The sequence below is a fragment of the Carcharhinus amblyrhynchos genome, chromosome 4 (genome assembly GCF_965287045.1).
Source record: "Carcharhinus amblyrhynchos chromosome 4, sCarAmb.v2.hapA, whole genome shotgun sequence".
Lineage (NCBI taxonomy): Eukaryota > Metazoa > Chordata > Chondrichthyes > Carcharhiniformes > Carcharhinidae > Carcharhinus > Carcharhinus amblyrhynchos.
Genome location: NC_137327.1, coordinates 87,727,331 through 87,744,397, shown reverse-complemented (window position 1 = coordinate 87,744,397; position 17,067 = coordinate 87,727,331). Strand labels below are relative to the sequence as shown.

Genomic DNA, 17,067 nt, shown 5'->3' with positions numbered 1-17,067 from the left:
ATAAGGTATCTGGGGACTGAGATTTGCGCTTGAAAGCACTGACCGGACCACTGTTTACAGCGATTTTCCACTGGAATTTATTTTTCACAGGTATTATCATAGAAGGGATTCACAGAATCTCTACAGTGTAGAAGGAGGCCATTCAGCCCATCGAGCCTGCACCAATACCCACCTTATCCCCACAACCTACGTAGTTAACCTGCTAGTCTCCCTGACACTAAGGGGCAATTTAACATGGCCAATCAACCTAAGCCACACAACTTTGGAGTGTGGAAGGAAACCAGAGCACCCAGAGGTAACAGGGAGAATGTGCAAAATCTGCAGTTTCCCGGCATAGTTCCGCTGCAGTTATCCCCCTGAGGGGGTATATTAGAAGCAGCAGCCCACAATCTCTCTTTTCCTACTGCCCACCCTCTTTTTGGCCTCCCCAGTGGACATTTCGCGCTGGCTGCCCGTTAATTATCCACGCAGGTTCAAATTGCAATTCGGGGCAGATCATGGCCAGACGCATTTCTCACACCCGCCTGCCAGATGCACTCATCCAACAGCCGAAAGATTCAGGCTCAATGTCACAATAGTCACACAGTTTTCATTTTGCTCACTCTATACATAATAGCTTGTGCGTTATCGCAAAGATTAGTGTTTGAGCCTCAGCTATTTATAATCTACTTCAGTGACATTGGTGAGAAAACCCAACATAATTATCCAAGTTTGCTGACGATACAAAGCAAGGTTGGGAAGTAAGCTGCGAAGAGGACACAAAAGATGGCAGAAGGATTTAGACAGGATAAGTGAGTGAGCTGGATGTGGCAGAGGGAAACCAGTAAGACATCATAGTAAATGAATCACAAAGTTAACATGCAGATACTGCAACCAGTAAACAATATGCTAGCATTTATTACAAAGGGATTAAGAATATAGGACAAAAGAAATCTTACTGCAGTTACACAGGGCTTTAGCGAGACCACACCTGGAATACTATATACAGTTTTCATCCTGTTACTTAAGGAAGGATATACGTGCAACAAAGGACTTCTCGCTCCAGGCCTAAGTCCTCGAGCAGGTGTGGGAAACCAGAGTGTTGTCCACGATGGGACCCAGTGGGAAATTGCGCCAAATAGCGCTTTGCTGAGCTCGTTTATTATGCAGCTGAGAGTTTTCCTATGTTGTTTGTGGCAGAGTGAGCAGGAAGTCGCATGTTCGCTGTCATATCTAGATGCCATTTTTAAAAGGCAGCGGCTGCTTCAGGTTGCTCTTAACTACGTACCAGGATGAGAAACGCATAACCCAGGGAACACCAAAACCCAGATTCAGCGATGCGTCACTGAAAGCACTGCTGAATGCAGTGGAGGTGAGGAGAACACCTTCTGCCTGAGGCATGGAAAGCTGAGGCCCACCAACCCAGCAATCGCCAGGGTGGTGAGTGCCAACTGCATTCACCAGAGGACCCCCCACTGCAGTGCAAGTAAAGGATGAATAATTTCATCCATGCCACCAGGATAAGTGAACCCTCTACTCCCCAGACTCCGCTCCCTGATTGGGAACTGGGACATAGGCCTCAGTGGCAAGGCCAAAACTGCCTAAAAACACATCTCAAACTGATGCGATGACACCTCGCAGCCCCACTGCAGTCCATTTCTCTGCAGATAGACAGTCGATTGTGGGTCTTTGACTATGCCACAGAGACAGCTCATGTTGGTGAAGTTGGCATAGAGGGCACCAGCATTTGCTGTTGATGCTTTGCCATAGTCAGCCTTATCCATCTATCTGCAGGAGCTCACTACTCTGGAGGGTATTACTGACAAACCCTTGTGTGACCAGCTGAAGTGTATCTTTCACATGGCACACAGTAGCTAGTGGGTTGTTGGTGCAGACTGGCATCATGTGAATGCTATTTGCATTCCAATTGCTCTCAAACCATCTTCTCACCTTGCATAGGACATGTTAATGCACAACCAGCATAAGAGAGAGGGCAGGATGACTGAGTCCTGGTGCCTCACACTATATGAATAGTAGGCAGGGGGAGGTTCAAGACCAGGTGCAGGTGATAAGGTCAGCTTTCGGCCTCCATCTAGTAAGGAACTATGCTGACTGTCTTTACAGAGAAACCAAAGGGTTATGCTTGGTGCCTGTTGGAGGCAGTGCATGCAGTCACACACTCCCTCCTCTTTTCAATTACGGATGCCAGCAAGAAGAGGATGAGGCCTAACCTGGAACATGATTCCAGCAGCGGCTCTAGTCCACAGAGGATTGAGGAGGATGATACTGTACCTCTCAAGCCATCACTGCAGTCATTACATCCCCCATCAGCCCAGAAACACAAACTTCACTGGGTACTAAATCTTGTTCATGCAGGGTCTCACACTCTGGCTGTCACCGCACAGACACGTGTCTGCAGTGGGAGGAGGTAGTGACAGCCAGGGTCACTGGCACTCGGAGAAATGCTGGGGAAGAGACGTCAGCTAAGCATAAGTCAGATGTGGAGCTAGGCAAGATTCCAAGTCTCAACAAGAAGTGGGGGAACGTCAGGCAGAGGTGTCAGTGACCCTCAGCAGAGTGGCACATGAGGTGGTGGTATTCTTCGCCTTCTCTTTGAAGAAGTGTTGCTGACCTGTGCGCACACTAAGATCTCCATGGGAAAGGTGGCAGATTCTCCATAGCTCCGTGTAATCACAGGGCACTGATAACTATAGGACCTACTTTATGGAACTCTGATGTGCACACTTTAATTCAGACTCTTTGTTAAACATGTACAGGATATGACTGACTAGTCTCTCTTCAAAGGTTATTGGGAAAAGGCAGGAGAATGGGGTTGAGAAATTTATCAGCCATGATTGAATGGTGGAACAGACTCAGTGGGCTAAATGGCCTAATTCTGCTCCTAAATCTAATGGTCTTATCACAGGAAACCATTTGCTAAGATGAGGCAGAGATAGAAATCTATTGAAAACACTGTCTTATTCAAAAGGCACTAATGAACTTTTGAGACCCAAGCAGAGGACAGCTGGTGGATAATATACAAACTATGAAATAGCTGATTTTCTTTCAGTAGAATGTTTCAGTTCAGTTCCGACTTTGTTTTCCTCTCAATTAACTCCTGTTCTCATGAAGGCACCAATTGTCCTTGAGAAACCACATTCTTGATTTACAAGTACAAATTGAGCAGGTTGGCAGGATATTTGGCCATGAGGACATGGCAGTAAAGCTTAAAACTTGTCCTCACTCATTGTCCACAGATATGCAATTTCTAGTTGTGACCATAAATGGGAACACCAGCTGATTTCCTCACTCCCCACCTCCCCAACCCACCCATTCCAGCCCAGGAACAATGCTTCCAGATATTGTGTCATTACTGCTACATTGACTGGAGCCAGTTATTTGAGTGAGATACTGCCCTTGCAATTTCACATCATCCCAGCTCAAAGGACTTTGATCCAATTGTATTGCCCCAGCCTTTGTCTGGGCTGAAATTGGCTATTACCTCACAGATAAGGGATCCAAATTGTTGTCACTTCTGAAAAACACCAGAGGGTGCATTTAACAAATTTTCCTCGCAGTATATATTTGGCAGTGAATTACTACATTCCCCTTTATTCAGTGCGACACAGTGGCACAGTCATTAGCACTGCTGCCTCACAGCGCCAGGGACCGGGTTCAATTCCCGGTTTAGGTCACTGTTTCTGTGGAGCTTGCACATTTTCCCCGTGTCTGAGTGAGTTTCTTTCAGGTGCTGCGGTTTCCTCCCACAATCCAAAGATGTGTGAGTTAGGTGGATTGGCCTTTCTAAATTGCCCCTTAGTGTCATAGGGACGAGCTAGGGTAAATACATGGAGTTATGGAGATAGGGCTTGGGTGGGATTGTGGTCAGTGCAGATGTGATGGGCCAAATAGCCTCTTTCTGCACTGCAGGATTCTATGGTTCTATGAATTACAAATTGGATTACTAAAAATTACAATGGAAAACCAGGAGCAAACTTCACTAATGTATCAGCTGAATTACTACAATTAACGGCGAGCAATTATAAGCAGTGAGATGAACATTCAAACAAATGTGAAAATTAGATACAAGAAGAAAGCATTGCATTCATATAGAATGACACATCTCTCAAACACATCTCAAATTTCTACAAAATGCAATTATTTTGAAATATAGTGAGTGATCACTGTTAAAATGGCAAATACAGCAGCCATTTTGCACACAGCAAAATATCATAAACAAAAATGAAATGAACATCCATTAATTTTTTTGGATAGTTTTAATGAGTTGGGAATGTTGAGGAGAACACTCTGCAAATATGGGACCTTTAGTAATTACTTGAACCATCAAACCCCTGTCTAACATCTTATCTGGGGAATGAAATAGCAAGTTATCAAATATCATAGCAATCTCCAGTCATCTGAACTAGGATGTGTTTTGGTTACACGTGACATATATGTTTCTGATGATACAAAACATGATATCAGTAGGCAGATTACTGTCTTTGCACTTTGCTGGAAACAAACTTCAGCAGATCCTGTTCTGCAAAACTTCCCAAGAAAATAATGGTAGGAAGGACTATTACTTACGTGGCGAAAAACTGCAGCAGGCGACGGTACAGAGGGACCTCGGGGTCCTTGTGCATGAGTCGCAAAAACCCAGCAGCCTGCAGGTGCAGCAGGTGATCAGGAAGGCGAATGGGATGCTGGCCTTCATAGTGAGGGGGATTGAATATAAAAGTAGGGAGGTCTTGCTGCGGCTGTATAGGGCATTGGTGAGGCCGCAGCTGGAGTACTGTGTGCAGTTTTGGTCGCCGTACTTACGCAAGGATATTTTGGCCTTGGATGGAGTGCAGAGGAGGTTTACTAGGCTGATACCGGAGTTGAGGGGGTTGAGCTATGAGGAGAGGCTGAATAAACTAGGCTTGTACTCGTTAGAGTTTAGAAGAATGAGGGGAGATCTCATTGAGATGTATAAGATGATGAATGGGATGGATAGGATAGAGGTGGAGAGACTCTTCCCGCTCAGAAAGGACAGTAGGACTAGGGGGCACAGCCTCAAGATAAAGGGGGGGCGGTTTAGAACGGAGTTGAGGAGGAACTTCTTCACTCAAAGGGTGGTGAATCTCTGGAATTCTCTGCCCGTTGAGGTGGTGGAGGCTGCCTCGCTAAATATTTTTAAGACGCGGGTTGATGGGTTTTTGATAAGCGAGGGGATTAAGGGTTATGAGGAGAGGACGGGAATGTGGAACTGAGCCACGACAGATCAGCCATGATCTTATTGAATGGCGGGGCAGGCTCGAAGGGCTAGATGGCCTACTCCTGCTCCTATTTCTTATGTTCTTATGTTCTAAGTACTCCTTTCCAGATTCTGCCCTGATATTGCATATTAAAGTTTAAAAAGTTTAATTTATTAGTGTCACAAATAGGCCTACATTAACATTGCAATGAAGTTACTGTGAAAATCCCTGAGTCACCACTGTGTCCCAAGCCAGGAGTCGAAAATAATTGCATTTTGAAGAAATTTGAGAAGTGTTTGAGAGATATGTCATACTATATGAATGCAATGCTTTCTTCTTGTATATAGTTTTCACATTTGTTTGAATATTCATCTCACTGTTTATAATTGCTCGCAGTTAATTGTAGTAATTCAGCAGATACTTTAGTGAAGCTTGCTCCTGGTTTTCCGTTGTAATTTTTAGTAATCCAATTGGTGCTGTGAGGCAGCAATGCTAACCCACTGTGCCACCATGCAGCCTGTGTATTGGTTGGGCAGTAAGTTCAAAACCATTTCTCACTGTGCATAGTGTGGACAATATCATAAGTGTGAGATTATCTACCCCTCCTGAAATTTCTCCCTTTCCAGGACAAGAGGAAAATTTGTTAATTTGACAACAATTTGGATCCCTTATTTGTGAGGAAATAGCCAATTTCAGCCCAAAGGCGAGGGCATTACAACAGGATGAAGATGTGAAATTGCAAGGGCAGTATCTCACTCAAATAACCGTTCTTCAAGCAGCAGATATTTGGTAGTTGTCTGATTAAGAGTTGCATCATAGCTTCAATCAATGAAGCAATCAATTGCTTCATTCCCCCCTTATTCAATGTTCACGCAAACAATTACAAGTTGGATTAATAAGAATTACAATGGATAGAGATCAGAGACAGGAAGCTAGACCACTGCAAATGCAGCAGATTGTCAGCACCTACTGGCTGAGGTCACCTAATATAAGACAAACCTACACTTGAGTTGTAAGTTCCCTCACCTTTAGAACGCAGGTTGATCCAAGATGGCACTGGAGTGTGGCAATTTCTTGCATGTTGTCCCCAGCATACCCTCTAATTCTATCTTTTACTCTCATTCTATCTTTTTAAAAACTCTATTCTAACTCTTCTAAACTGTGTAACAATGCTTTCTGACATCAGACTTTTGAATGTACCTATCTCATATTAAGTTGATCTTTCCCTACACGCTAGCTATGACTGTAAAACTACATTTTGCACCCGCTCCTTTCCTTCTTTATACAGGGTATGCTTTGTCTGTAAAGCACATCAAGTTTTGTGAAGGGAGGTCGTGTCTCACAAACTTGATCAAGTTTTCCAAGGAAGTGATTGATGAGGGCAGGGCAGTGGGTGTTGTTTACATGGACTTCAGTAAGGCCTTTGACAAGGTCCCTCATGGCAGACTGGTGCAGAAGGTGAAGTTGCATGGAGTCAGAGGTGAGCTGGCAAGGTGGATACAAAACTGGCTTGGTCAAAGAAGGTCATTCTAATCAGTATTCTGTAAACTGTGTGTGCTGTTATATGCTCTGTCAGAGACCAGAACTCTCCACTCACTTGACGAAGGGGCAAACCCCAAAAGCTTGTGGGTTTACTATCAAATAAACCTGTTGGACTTTAACCTGGTGTTGTGAGACTTCTTACTTGGTCAAAGAAGACACAGCAAAGCAGTGGAAGGGTGCATTTTTGAATGGAGGGCTGTGACAAGTGGTGTTCCTCTTTGATTTGGAGGAAAATGTAACTGGATTGATTAGTAAGTTTGTGGATGACACAAAGGCTGGTAGATTTGCGGACAGTGATGAGAATCATCAGAGGATACAGCAGAATCAGTTGGAGACTTGGACGGAGAGATAACAAATGGAGTTTAATCCAGACAAATGTGAGATAATGCATTTTGGAATGTTTAATACAGATAGGAAATATACAATAAATGGCAGAACCCTTAAGAGTATTGATAGGCAAACAGGTCACTGAAAGTAGCAATGCAGGTGAAGAAGGTAGTCAAGAAGGCATACGACATGCTTGCCTTCATTGGCCGGGGTATTGAGTTTAAAAATTGGCAAGTCATGTTGCAGCTTTGTAGAACGTTAGTTAGACTGCACTCGGAATATAGCATTCAATTCTGGTTGCCACACTACCAAAAGACTTTGGAGAAGTACAGAGAAGATTTACCAGGATGTTACCTGGTATGGAAGACATTAGCTATGAGGAGAGGTTGGAGAAACTTGGTTTGTTCTCACTGGAGCGATGGACATTGAGGGAGACCTGACAGAAGTCTACAAGATTATGAGAGGCATGGACAGAGTGGATAGCCGGAAGCTTTTTCCCAGGGTGGAAGAGTCAATTACTAGGAGGCATAGATTTAAGGTGCGAGGGGCAAGGTTTAAAGGAGATGTACAAGGCAGATTTTTTACACAGAGAGTAGTGGGTGTCTGGAACTCGCTGCCAGGAGAGTTAGTGGAAGCAGATACATTAGTAACTTTTAAGGGGTGTCTTCACAAGTAAATGAATTGGACGGGAATAGAGGGATATGGTCCCCGGAATGACTGAGGATTTTAGTTAAGTCGGGCACCATGGTCAATGCAGGCTTGGAGGGCCGAAGGGCCTGTTCCTGTGCTGTAATTTTCTTTGTTCTTTGTTCACGCAAGGAACAATACTTTTCATCGTTTACTAAATCATACATGTGACAATAATAAATCAAGTCAAATCAGTTCAAAAGCTGGCTCAGCAAGGTAATTATGATAGCCTGCAAAATGCTGTTATATTGACATCTGTGACCATTTCCCAAGAGAAGGTCAAAAATCACGAACCTGTTTGGTCTGGTAAGTGAAGCCCCTACTCCAGAGTCTCTCCGCTCCCTCATTTCGATCTCTTCCGTTTCAATTAGTGAATTTCCAGTACTGTCAAAATCACTTGCAGAGGTCCCCACGTCAGACATGGAACGGTCTTCAAAATTTAGACCCTGCAATGGAAAAACTGTCTCTCCAGTAGAATCAGACTCTGTGTCATTACATTCTGTGCATATCCTTTTTGACCAGAGGTCTACTGAGTGCTGTAACCCATTGACATTCTTCAAAACATCATCTAGCTGTTTAAAGACGTCCTCACGCCCAGCCACGTCATTGTATGGATGAGTCTCAGGCACATTGTCATAAACACTCTGCTTGCTCCCCATGGAGCTGCACGAACCCCTTCGGCCCTGAAACGCAAGTTGAAAATTGTTGATGCTACTGCAGGTGGAGATTCCAAGGGACAAGTTTTCGGATCTCCAGTTCACCAAATGGTCATCTGCACCTGGACACAGGCTTTCTATCGAGAGGGCTTTGGGGAAGGTCCCTACTTTGTAGTTTGTGGGGACATGCACAACATAGTCTTCATATGAACAAGGTTCATCTTTTCTATTATGGTTGGAGGCCATAAGCCCGATTTCATAGTCCTCCAAGTAGAGTCCACAGTGTATTGTACTGCGACTACTACGGGAGTGGAAGGCTTTGGAATGTTCTCTGTGTCTACTGTCAGCTGGAGATGCAATACCAGATTGAGAAAAATCCTTCATCAAATCCTTTGGGCTCTTATTCTCATTTTCCAGAAGACTGCTGCTCTGTGAAGGTTCACACTGCAGTTGGGTAACTGTCGTGTCACATCTTGGCTGTTTGTTTTTTGAAATAGTTTTGCTTTTACCCCGAAGAGTTCTAAATCGAAGGGACTCAATCCGTCTCAGAAAGCTCTTGGTCCTGTGTTTTCTGGGGCTTGCCAGAAAGTCTAGAGTTGTTTGTGTTCCAGTGGAAATAAAGTTGTCATTAAAGTTGTCATTAGAGCAGTCGTCAGGCTTTCGTGTTGCTGGGGAATGAACCATCATAACGTTCCTTGGACTTTCCTTTGGATCCAGCTCAGCACCTGAAGAATGACCTACCAACACCTCTTGGACGCTCCCAGCACTACTGCTGCTCCGCACAGAACTAGCCTCAGGATCACTGAGGTCAGAGAGCACGCTCTCCCGACTGGCTGACTCCTTCATTGTTGAGTTTAGGATCTCAGCTCGGTTCGACAGGAAATTGACAGTTGTCAGCCGCGACCACCTTTTGCTCTCTCGCTGAAATGCCCAGCGATCACTGATAGCGCAGAGGTCATCTTCTTCAGAATCATCACCCTAGAATAATAAATGATACAATAGATAAAAAAGGGTCACATCTTGAGAAAAGGACAAGGGAGAGTTCTATTGATTGTGTTCTTCCCTGCCCCCAAAGACCACCTGAAAAATGAATGCTATTCCTTTGCTCTTGAAGAACACTGCACACACTGGTCCCTTATAGCTTATCTGGTTTCTGTACCTGACTATTCTTGGCTAGAGCAGCAATGTAATTTACCTGCTTAAGAATATTAGCGGCCTTTGCATGCAAATTTCCCATAATGGAAAGTCACAGGTGTATAGTACTCCCAGAAAAATCTGGCACTGGAGCTCCATTTTGTGTTAAAAGATCATCTTCAAAAGACTTAAAGAAGAGTTGGACCATGAAGAAAATTTTGCTGTTTTTAACTTTTTGTACCTCATTGTACCTAGAGAATCTTTAGGGCATCTTGAAATCGTAAAGGTCTAAATAAAAGCTGTTTTTTCTCTGAATTAAAAGTGACTTTTTTGGTCACATAGCTGCTGCAGAATATGGTTAATCTTTTGAAGTTACTGATGGCAGTCATATTCAGTTTCTTGCTATTCTCCAACCCCACAATCTTTTGCAATATTGCTTATTTCCAGCCACATATGGAAAACAAACACAAGCCCACATGACAGCTGCAAACATCATTCACCTCTCCGTTTCCTTGGCTGCCAGAACAAAAAATCTTTCCATTCCAGGAGCAGAACTCCCCCTCCCCCAGACTGATATTAATCCACAAACAAAGAGCAGCCGTATTCAAAACAGCACCTTCCTCCTATCTTTGTGCCAATACTCTTCACACCCACATGTGGTTTTCCTGTGTCTCAACCTACTGCTTGGCACATAGTGCCATCTGGTCAACTTGCTTAGGACAGGCTGTCGAAGCACCTAGAGAGTTCTTGGGGTGCTGCCAACTAATGTTGAAAGCATCTCAGCAACTTAAGGAAGGTTTGATCAAGGCTACAGATGGGGAACAACAATATTAATACATCTTATCCCATCTTTGGGTCTTCCAACATTGGCAAAGATCATACTTAAATAACATTGTCCGACCACAGTTGACAATTACACTCAGTGGCGGCAATCTGGAGCCCGCACTCACCATCCATGAGAATGGTGGCAAGAGGCCAACAGCCAGTGAAACCTAGAAATCGTGAGTTTTTTTTAATTCATTCCTGGGACACAGGCATCGCTGGCTGGCCAGCACTTATTGCCCATTCCTGGTTGCCCTTCTTCAGAGGGAGGTTGAGAGTCAACTGCATTGCTGTTCTGGAGACACATGTACAAAGAACAAATTACAGCACAGGAACAGGCCCTTCCGCCCTCCAAGCCTGCACCGACCATGCTGCCCGACTTAACTAAAACCCCCTATCCTTCTGGGGACCATACCCCTCTATTCCCATCTCATTCATGTACTTGTCAATACACAACTTAAAAGTCACGACTGTATACATTTCCACTACCTCCCCCAGCGATGAGTTTCAAGCACTCACCACTCTGTGTAAAAAATCTGCCTCATACATTTCTTTTAAACTTTGTCCCCTGCATCTTAAACCTATGCCCCATCACTAGTAATTGGCTCTTCCACCTTGGGAAAAAGTTTCTGACTATCCACTCTGTCCATGCCTCTCATAATCTTGTAGACTTCAATTAGGTCTCCCCTCAACCTTCGTCACTCCAGTGAGAACAAATCAAGTTTCTCCTATCTCTCCTCATAGCTAATGCCCTCCATACCAGGCAACAACCTGGTAAATCTTTTCTGTACCCTCTTCAAAGTCTCCATATCCTTCTGGCGACCAGAATTGAACACTATTCCAAGTGCGGTCTAACGAAAGTCCTATAAAGCTGCAACATGACTTGCCAATTTTTAAACTCAATACCCCGGCCAATGAAGACAAGCATTTCATATGCCTTCTTGACTACCTTCTCCACCTGCATTGCCACTTTCAGTGACCTGTGTACCTGTACACCTAGATCCCTTTGCCTATCAATACTCCTAAAGGTTCTGCCATTTACTGTATATTTCCAATCTGTATTAGACCTTCCAAAATGCATTATCTTACATTTGTTTGGATTAAACTCCATCTGCCATCTCTCCGTCCAAGTCTTCAACTGATCTATATCCTGCTGTATCCTCTAATGGTCCTCATTGCTATCTGCAAATCCACCAACCTTTGTGTCGTCCATAAACTTACTAATCAACCCAGTTACATTTTCCTCCAAATCATTTATATATATCACAAACAGCAAATGTTCCAGCACTGACCCTTGAAGAATGCCACTTGTCACAGCCCTCCATTGAGAAACATACCCTTCCACTGCTACCCTCTATCTTCTTTGACCGAACCAGTTTTGTATCCACCATGCCAGCTCACCTCTGATCCCATGCGACCTTCTGCACCAGTCGGCCATGAAGGACCTTGTCAAAGGCCTTACTGAAGTCCACTTAGACAACATCCTGTACCCTACCCTTATCTATCATTTTCATCACTTCCTCGAAAAACTCAATCAAGTTCGTGAGACACAACTTCCCCTCACAAAACAATGCTGCCTCTCACTAATACGTCCACTTATTTCCAAGTGGGAATAAATCCTGTCTCAAAGAATCCTCTCCAATAATTTCCCTACCACTGATGTAAGGCTCACCGGCCTGTAATAACCTGGATTATTTTTGCTACCCTTCTTAAACAAAGGAACAACATTGGCTATTCTCCAATCCTCTGGGACCTCCCCTGTAGCCTGTGAGGACACAAAGATTTCTCTCAAGGCCTCAGCAATTTCCTCCCTTGCCTTTCTCAGAATTCCGAGGTATATCCCATCAGGCCCTGGAGACTTATTTATCTTCATGTTTCTCAAGAACTCCTCCTTTTTGATCTCAACATGACTCAAACTACCTATACATCCTTTCCCAGACTCATCATCCAACAAGTCCTTCTCTTTGGTGAATACTGACTCAAAGTACTCATTTAATACCTCGCCATTTCCGCTGGCTCCATACATAGATTCCCTCCATTGTCCTTGAGTGGGGCCCTCCCCCTTCCTGGCTACCCACTTGCTCTTTATATATATGTAAAAAGCCTTGGGATTTTCCTTAATCCTGCTGGCCAATGCTTTTTCATGACCCCTTTTAGTTCTTCTTACTCCTTGCTTAAGTTTATTTCTACTTTCCTTGTATTCCACACTTGCTTTGTGTGTTCCCAGTCTCCTGGCTTTGACAAATGCTTCCTGTTTCTCTTTGACCAGGCTCACAAAATCTCTCGTTACCCAAGGTTCCCAAAACTTGCCATACTTATCTTGCATCCTTACAGGACTGTGCCAGTCCTGAATCCCTATCAACTTACACTTGAAAGCCTTCCACCTGCCAGATATTGATTTGCCCTCAAACATCTGCCCCCAATCTACATTATTCAGTTCTTGCCTAATATTGTTGTAATTAGCCTTCCCCCAATTTAGCACCTTAACTTGAGGACTACACTGATCTGTATCCATCAGTACCTTAAAGCTTACTGAATTGTGGTCACTGTTCCCAAACTGCTTCCCTACTAAAACACTGACCACCTGGCTGGGCTCATTGCCTAATACCAGTTCCAGTGTGGCCCCTGGATGATCTACATACTGTTTCAGGAAGCCCTCCTGGATGCTCCTTACAAACTCTGCTCCTAGCACTGAGTCCCAGTCAATATAAGGGAATTAAGGTCTCCCACCACAACAACCCTGTTACTTTTACACCGTGCCAAAATCTGCGTACATATCCGTTCCTCAATCTCCTGCTGACAGTTGGGTGGCCAATAGTAAACCCCCAACATTGTGACTACACCTTTCTTATTTCTGAGCTCTACCCATATTGCCTCACTGTATGAGCCCTCCGAGGTGTCCTCCCGGAGTACAGCTTAACCAGTAGTGCAACTCCCCCACCTCTTTTACATCCCCTTCTATCCTGCCTGAAACATCTGTATACTGGAATGTTAAGCTGCCAATCTTGTCCTTCCCTTAACCAAGACTTTGTAATGGCAACTACATCATAGTTCCTAGTATTAATAATCCAAGCTCTAAATTCATCTGCCTTACCTGTTATGCTTCTCGCATTGAAGCAAATGCACTTGAGTCCACCACACCCTCTCTGATTAGCAATCCCACCCTGCTTGCTGTTTCTCTGACTGGCCCTGCTCTCTGGTTCCCCTTCAGCTAATTCTCCTTTACTTTGGGTCCCACCCCCCTGCCAAACTAGTTTAAATCCTCCCGTGTGAACTAGCAAAACTCCCAGCCAGAATATTTGTGTGCCTCCAGTTTAGATGCAACTCGTCCTTTTTGTACATGTCCCATCTGCTCTGGAAGAGACCCCAATGGTCCAGATATCTGAAATCCTCTCTACACCAGCTATTTAACCATGTGTTGAGCTGCTACTATCTGCCTATTCCTGGCCTCACTAACACTGTAGGCCAAACCAGGCAAGAATGGCAGATTTCCTTTCCTAAAGGACATTAGTGAACCAGATGGGTTTTCCGACAATCGACAAAGGTTTCATGGTCATCAGTAGATTCTTAATTCCAGATATTTTTTATGGAATTCAAATTCCACCATCTACCATGGCGGGATTCAAAACCGGGTCCTCGGAACATGAGCTGAGTTTCTGGATTAATAGCAATAATACCACTACGCCATCACCTTCCCACAATCTCACTGGTAAGATAGCAATTTCCAATTCTCACCGCACAGCGCCAGTGATGTAATCACTTTCACACCAAGAGTGAGAACCTCATCTTAACAAATTTAAATGTCATTTATCAGCCCTCTCCAACTCCGTCATATATTGAACCCTAGCCATATTGTCAAACCTCACCAATGTGAGGTCACATCAGCGAGCTTTACAACAGGTCCAGACAGATATAAACTTGTCATGGGGCTCCCTTGGGGCATAGAGGTAAGTATAGTCCCTGGGGGAAGAAGGGGGGTGGAACATGACCAGCCAGCAACCTGGCCCCCTGCCCCCTGGCATAGGTTGGCACTCATGATGTGGAGATGCTGGCGTTGGATTGGGGTAAACACAGTAAGAAGTCTTACAACACCAGGTTAAAGTCCAACAGATTTATTTGGTAGCAAATGCCACTAGCTTTGGGAGCGCTGCTCCTTTCGCCAGATTGGCACTGTCAGGATGCCAGCATACAACCTAGCAGTGCCAATCCGTGTTGGGGCAGTAATGAGGTGGACCTCATGGGACTCATTTATTTGTGGCGGTGATGGTGGTGGTGGTGAGGGGGTGAGGGGAATAGGGGGATGGTTGGTAGCAGGCATGGGAGTGATGGGGATGATGGCAATTTCTGCTTGGGGGTCGGAGTTGGGAAAGGAGTCCAATGTTTGGGGGGTGGTGGTGCCAGTGTTTGAGAGGGGGTGGGGAGGGATCCGATGCCAGTGAGTGGGGGGGGATGGAGAAAGAGGGTGATGCTGGTGTTGAGTGCAGAGGGGGGAGTGAGAGAGAGAGAAATGCCACCTTTGATCATGGGAATGGGCGGGGAGAGGTGCGGTTATTCCTCCTCTGACTGGGGCACCCATTTCAGTGAAGCTGGCTTTACCACTATGTTTAGGCCCCACCTCGAAACATGGCAAGCATAAAGGAAAGCATTTCTCAAGGCCAGGAGGCTGGGAACACAAGAAGCAAGTGTGGAATACAAGGAAAGTAGAAAGAAACTTCAGCAAGGAGTAAGGAGGGCTAAAAGAGGTCATGAAGAATCATTGGCCAACAGGATTAAGGAAAATCCCAAGGCTTTTTATCCATGCATAAAGAACAAGAGGGCAGCAAGGGAGAGAGTTGGCCCACTCAAGGACAGATGAGGGAATCTATGTATGGAGCCAGAGGAAATGGGCGAGGTAGGACTAGGGGGCACAGCCTCAAGATAAAGGGGAGGCGGTTTAGAACGGAGTTGAGGAGGAACTTCTTCACTCAAAGGGTGGTGAATCTCTGGAATTCTCTGCCCGTTGAAGTGGTGGAGGCTGCCTCGCTAAATATTTTTAAGAAGCAGGTTGATGGGTTCTTGATAAGAGAGGGGATTAAGGGTTATGGGGAGAGGGCGGGAAAGTGGAACTGAGCCACGACAGATCAGCCATGATCTTATTGAATGGCGGGGCAGGCTCGAAGGGCTAGATGGCCTACTCCTGCTCCTATTTCTTATGTTCTTATGTTCTTATGTATTAAATGAGTACTTTGGGTCAGTACTCACCAAAGAGAAGGACTTGGTGGATGATGAATCTGAGAAAGGGTGTGTAGATAGTTTGAGTCATGTTGAGATCAAAAAGGAGGAGGTATTGGGGTCCTTGAGAAACATTAAAGTAGACAAGTCCCCATGGCCTAATGGGATCTATCCCAAAATACTGAGTGAGGCAAGGGAGGAAATTGCTGGGGCCTTGACAGAAATCTTTGTATCCTCATTGACTACACAGGAGGTCCCAGAGGATTGGAGAATAACCAATGTTCCTTTGTTTAAGAAGGGTAGCAAGAATAATCCAGGTAATTACAGGCTGGTGAGTCTTATGTCAGTGGTAGGGAAATTATTGGAGACGATTCTTCGAGACACGATTTACTCCCACTTGGAATTAAGTGGATATATTAGTGACAGACAACATGAAAGGGAGGTCATGTCTCACTAACTTGATCAAATTTTTTGAGGAAGTGACAAAGATGATTGACGAGGGTAGGGCAGAAGATGTTGTGTACATGGACTTCAGTAAGGCCTTTGACAAGGTCCTCATGGTAGACTGATGCAGAAGGTGAAGTCGCATGGGATCAGAGATAAGCTGGCAAGGTGCATACAGAACTGGCTCAGTCATAGAAGACAGAGGGTTGCAGTGGGAGGGTTGTTTCTGAATAGAGAGCTGTGACAAATGGCGTTCCTCAGGGATCAGTGCTGGGACCTTTGCTGTTCCTAATATGTATAAATGATTTGGAAGGAAATGTAACTGGTTTGATTAGTAAGTTTGCGGATGACATAAAAGTTGGTGGATTTCCAGATTGCAATGAGGACCATCAGATGATACAGCAGGATATAGAACGGTTGGAGGCTCACAATGTAACTCACTTATATTGCTAGAAACTACATATATTCATAGTACCGACCTGTCCTCTACAGAAAAAATATATCCAGACATTGCAGCTTGTTTGAATAAACAAAAACCTGGGGAACAATAGCTATCTGTTGCATTCACCATGACAATGTCTGATAACCAATCAACTGTTTTTATGTGCAATATAAATTGTTTCTTTTGAGATTTGGCTTTTTGTGTCTCTCCTGATGAGTGCAAGAAAAATAGTTTTAAAGTTTATTTATTAGTGTCACAAGTAGGCTTACATTAACATTGCAGTGAAGTTACTGTGAAAATCCCCTAGTCATCACACTCCAGTGCCCGTTTGCGTACACTGAGGGTGAATTTAGCATGGCCAATGCACCTGACCAACCCGTCTTCCAGACGGGGGGAGGAAACCTATGCAGACACAGGGAGAACGTACAGACACTGCACAGACAGTCATCCAAACCAGGAATCAAACCTGGGTCCCTGGCATCATGAGGCAGCAGTCATCACCATTGTGCCACCATGCCATCAACAGCATGTCTCATTTCTCTGCAATAGCCATAGATTTGTGGATTGTGAAACTGGTGTGAAACTC

General features: G+C 44.6%; 1 protein-coding gene across 3 annotated transcripts in view; it reads right to left on the bottom strand.

Moving 5' to 3' along the window:
• Positions 1-17,067, bottom strand: part of stard8 (StAR related lipid transfer domain containing 8) — a 198,531-nt gene that overhangs the window by 33,311 nt on the left and 148,153 nt on the right. For all 3 annotated transcript variants that reach the window (XM_080187504.1, XM_080187500.1, XM_080187501.1), the window contains one exon: positions 8,067-9,406. In XM_080187504.1, coding sequence (XP_080043630.1) covers positions 8,067-9,406 — 1,340 coding nt within the window. The remainder of the gene's footprint in view (positions 1-8,066; positions 9,407-17,067) is intronic.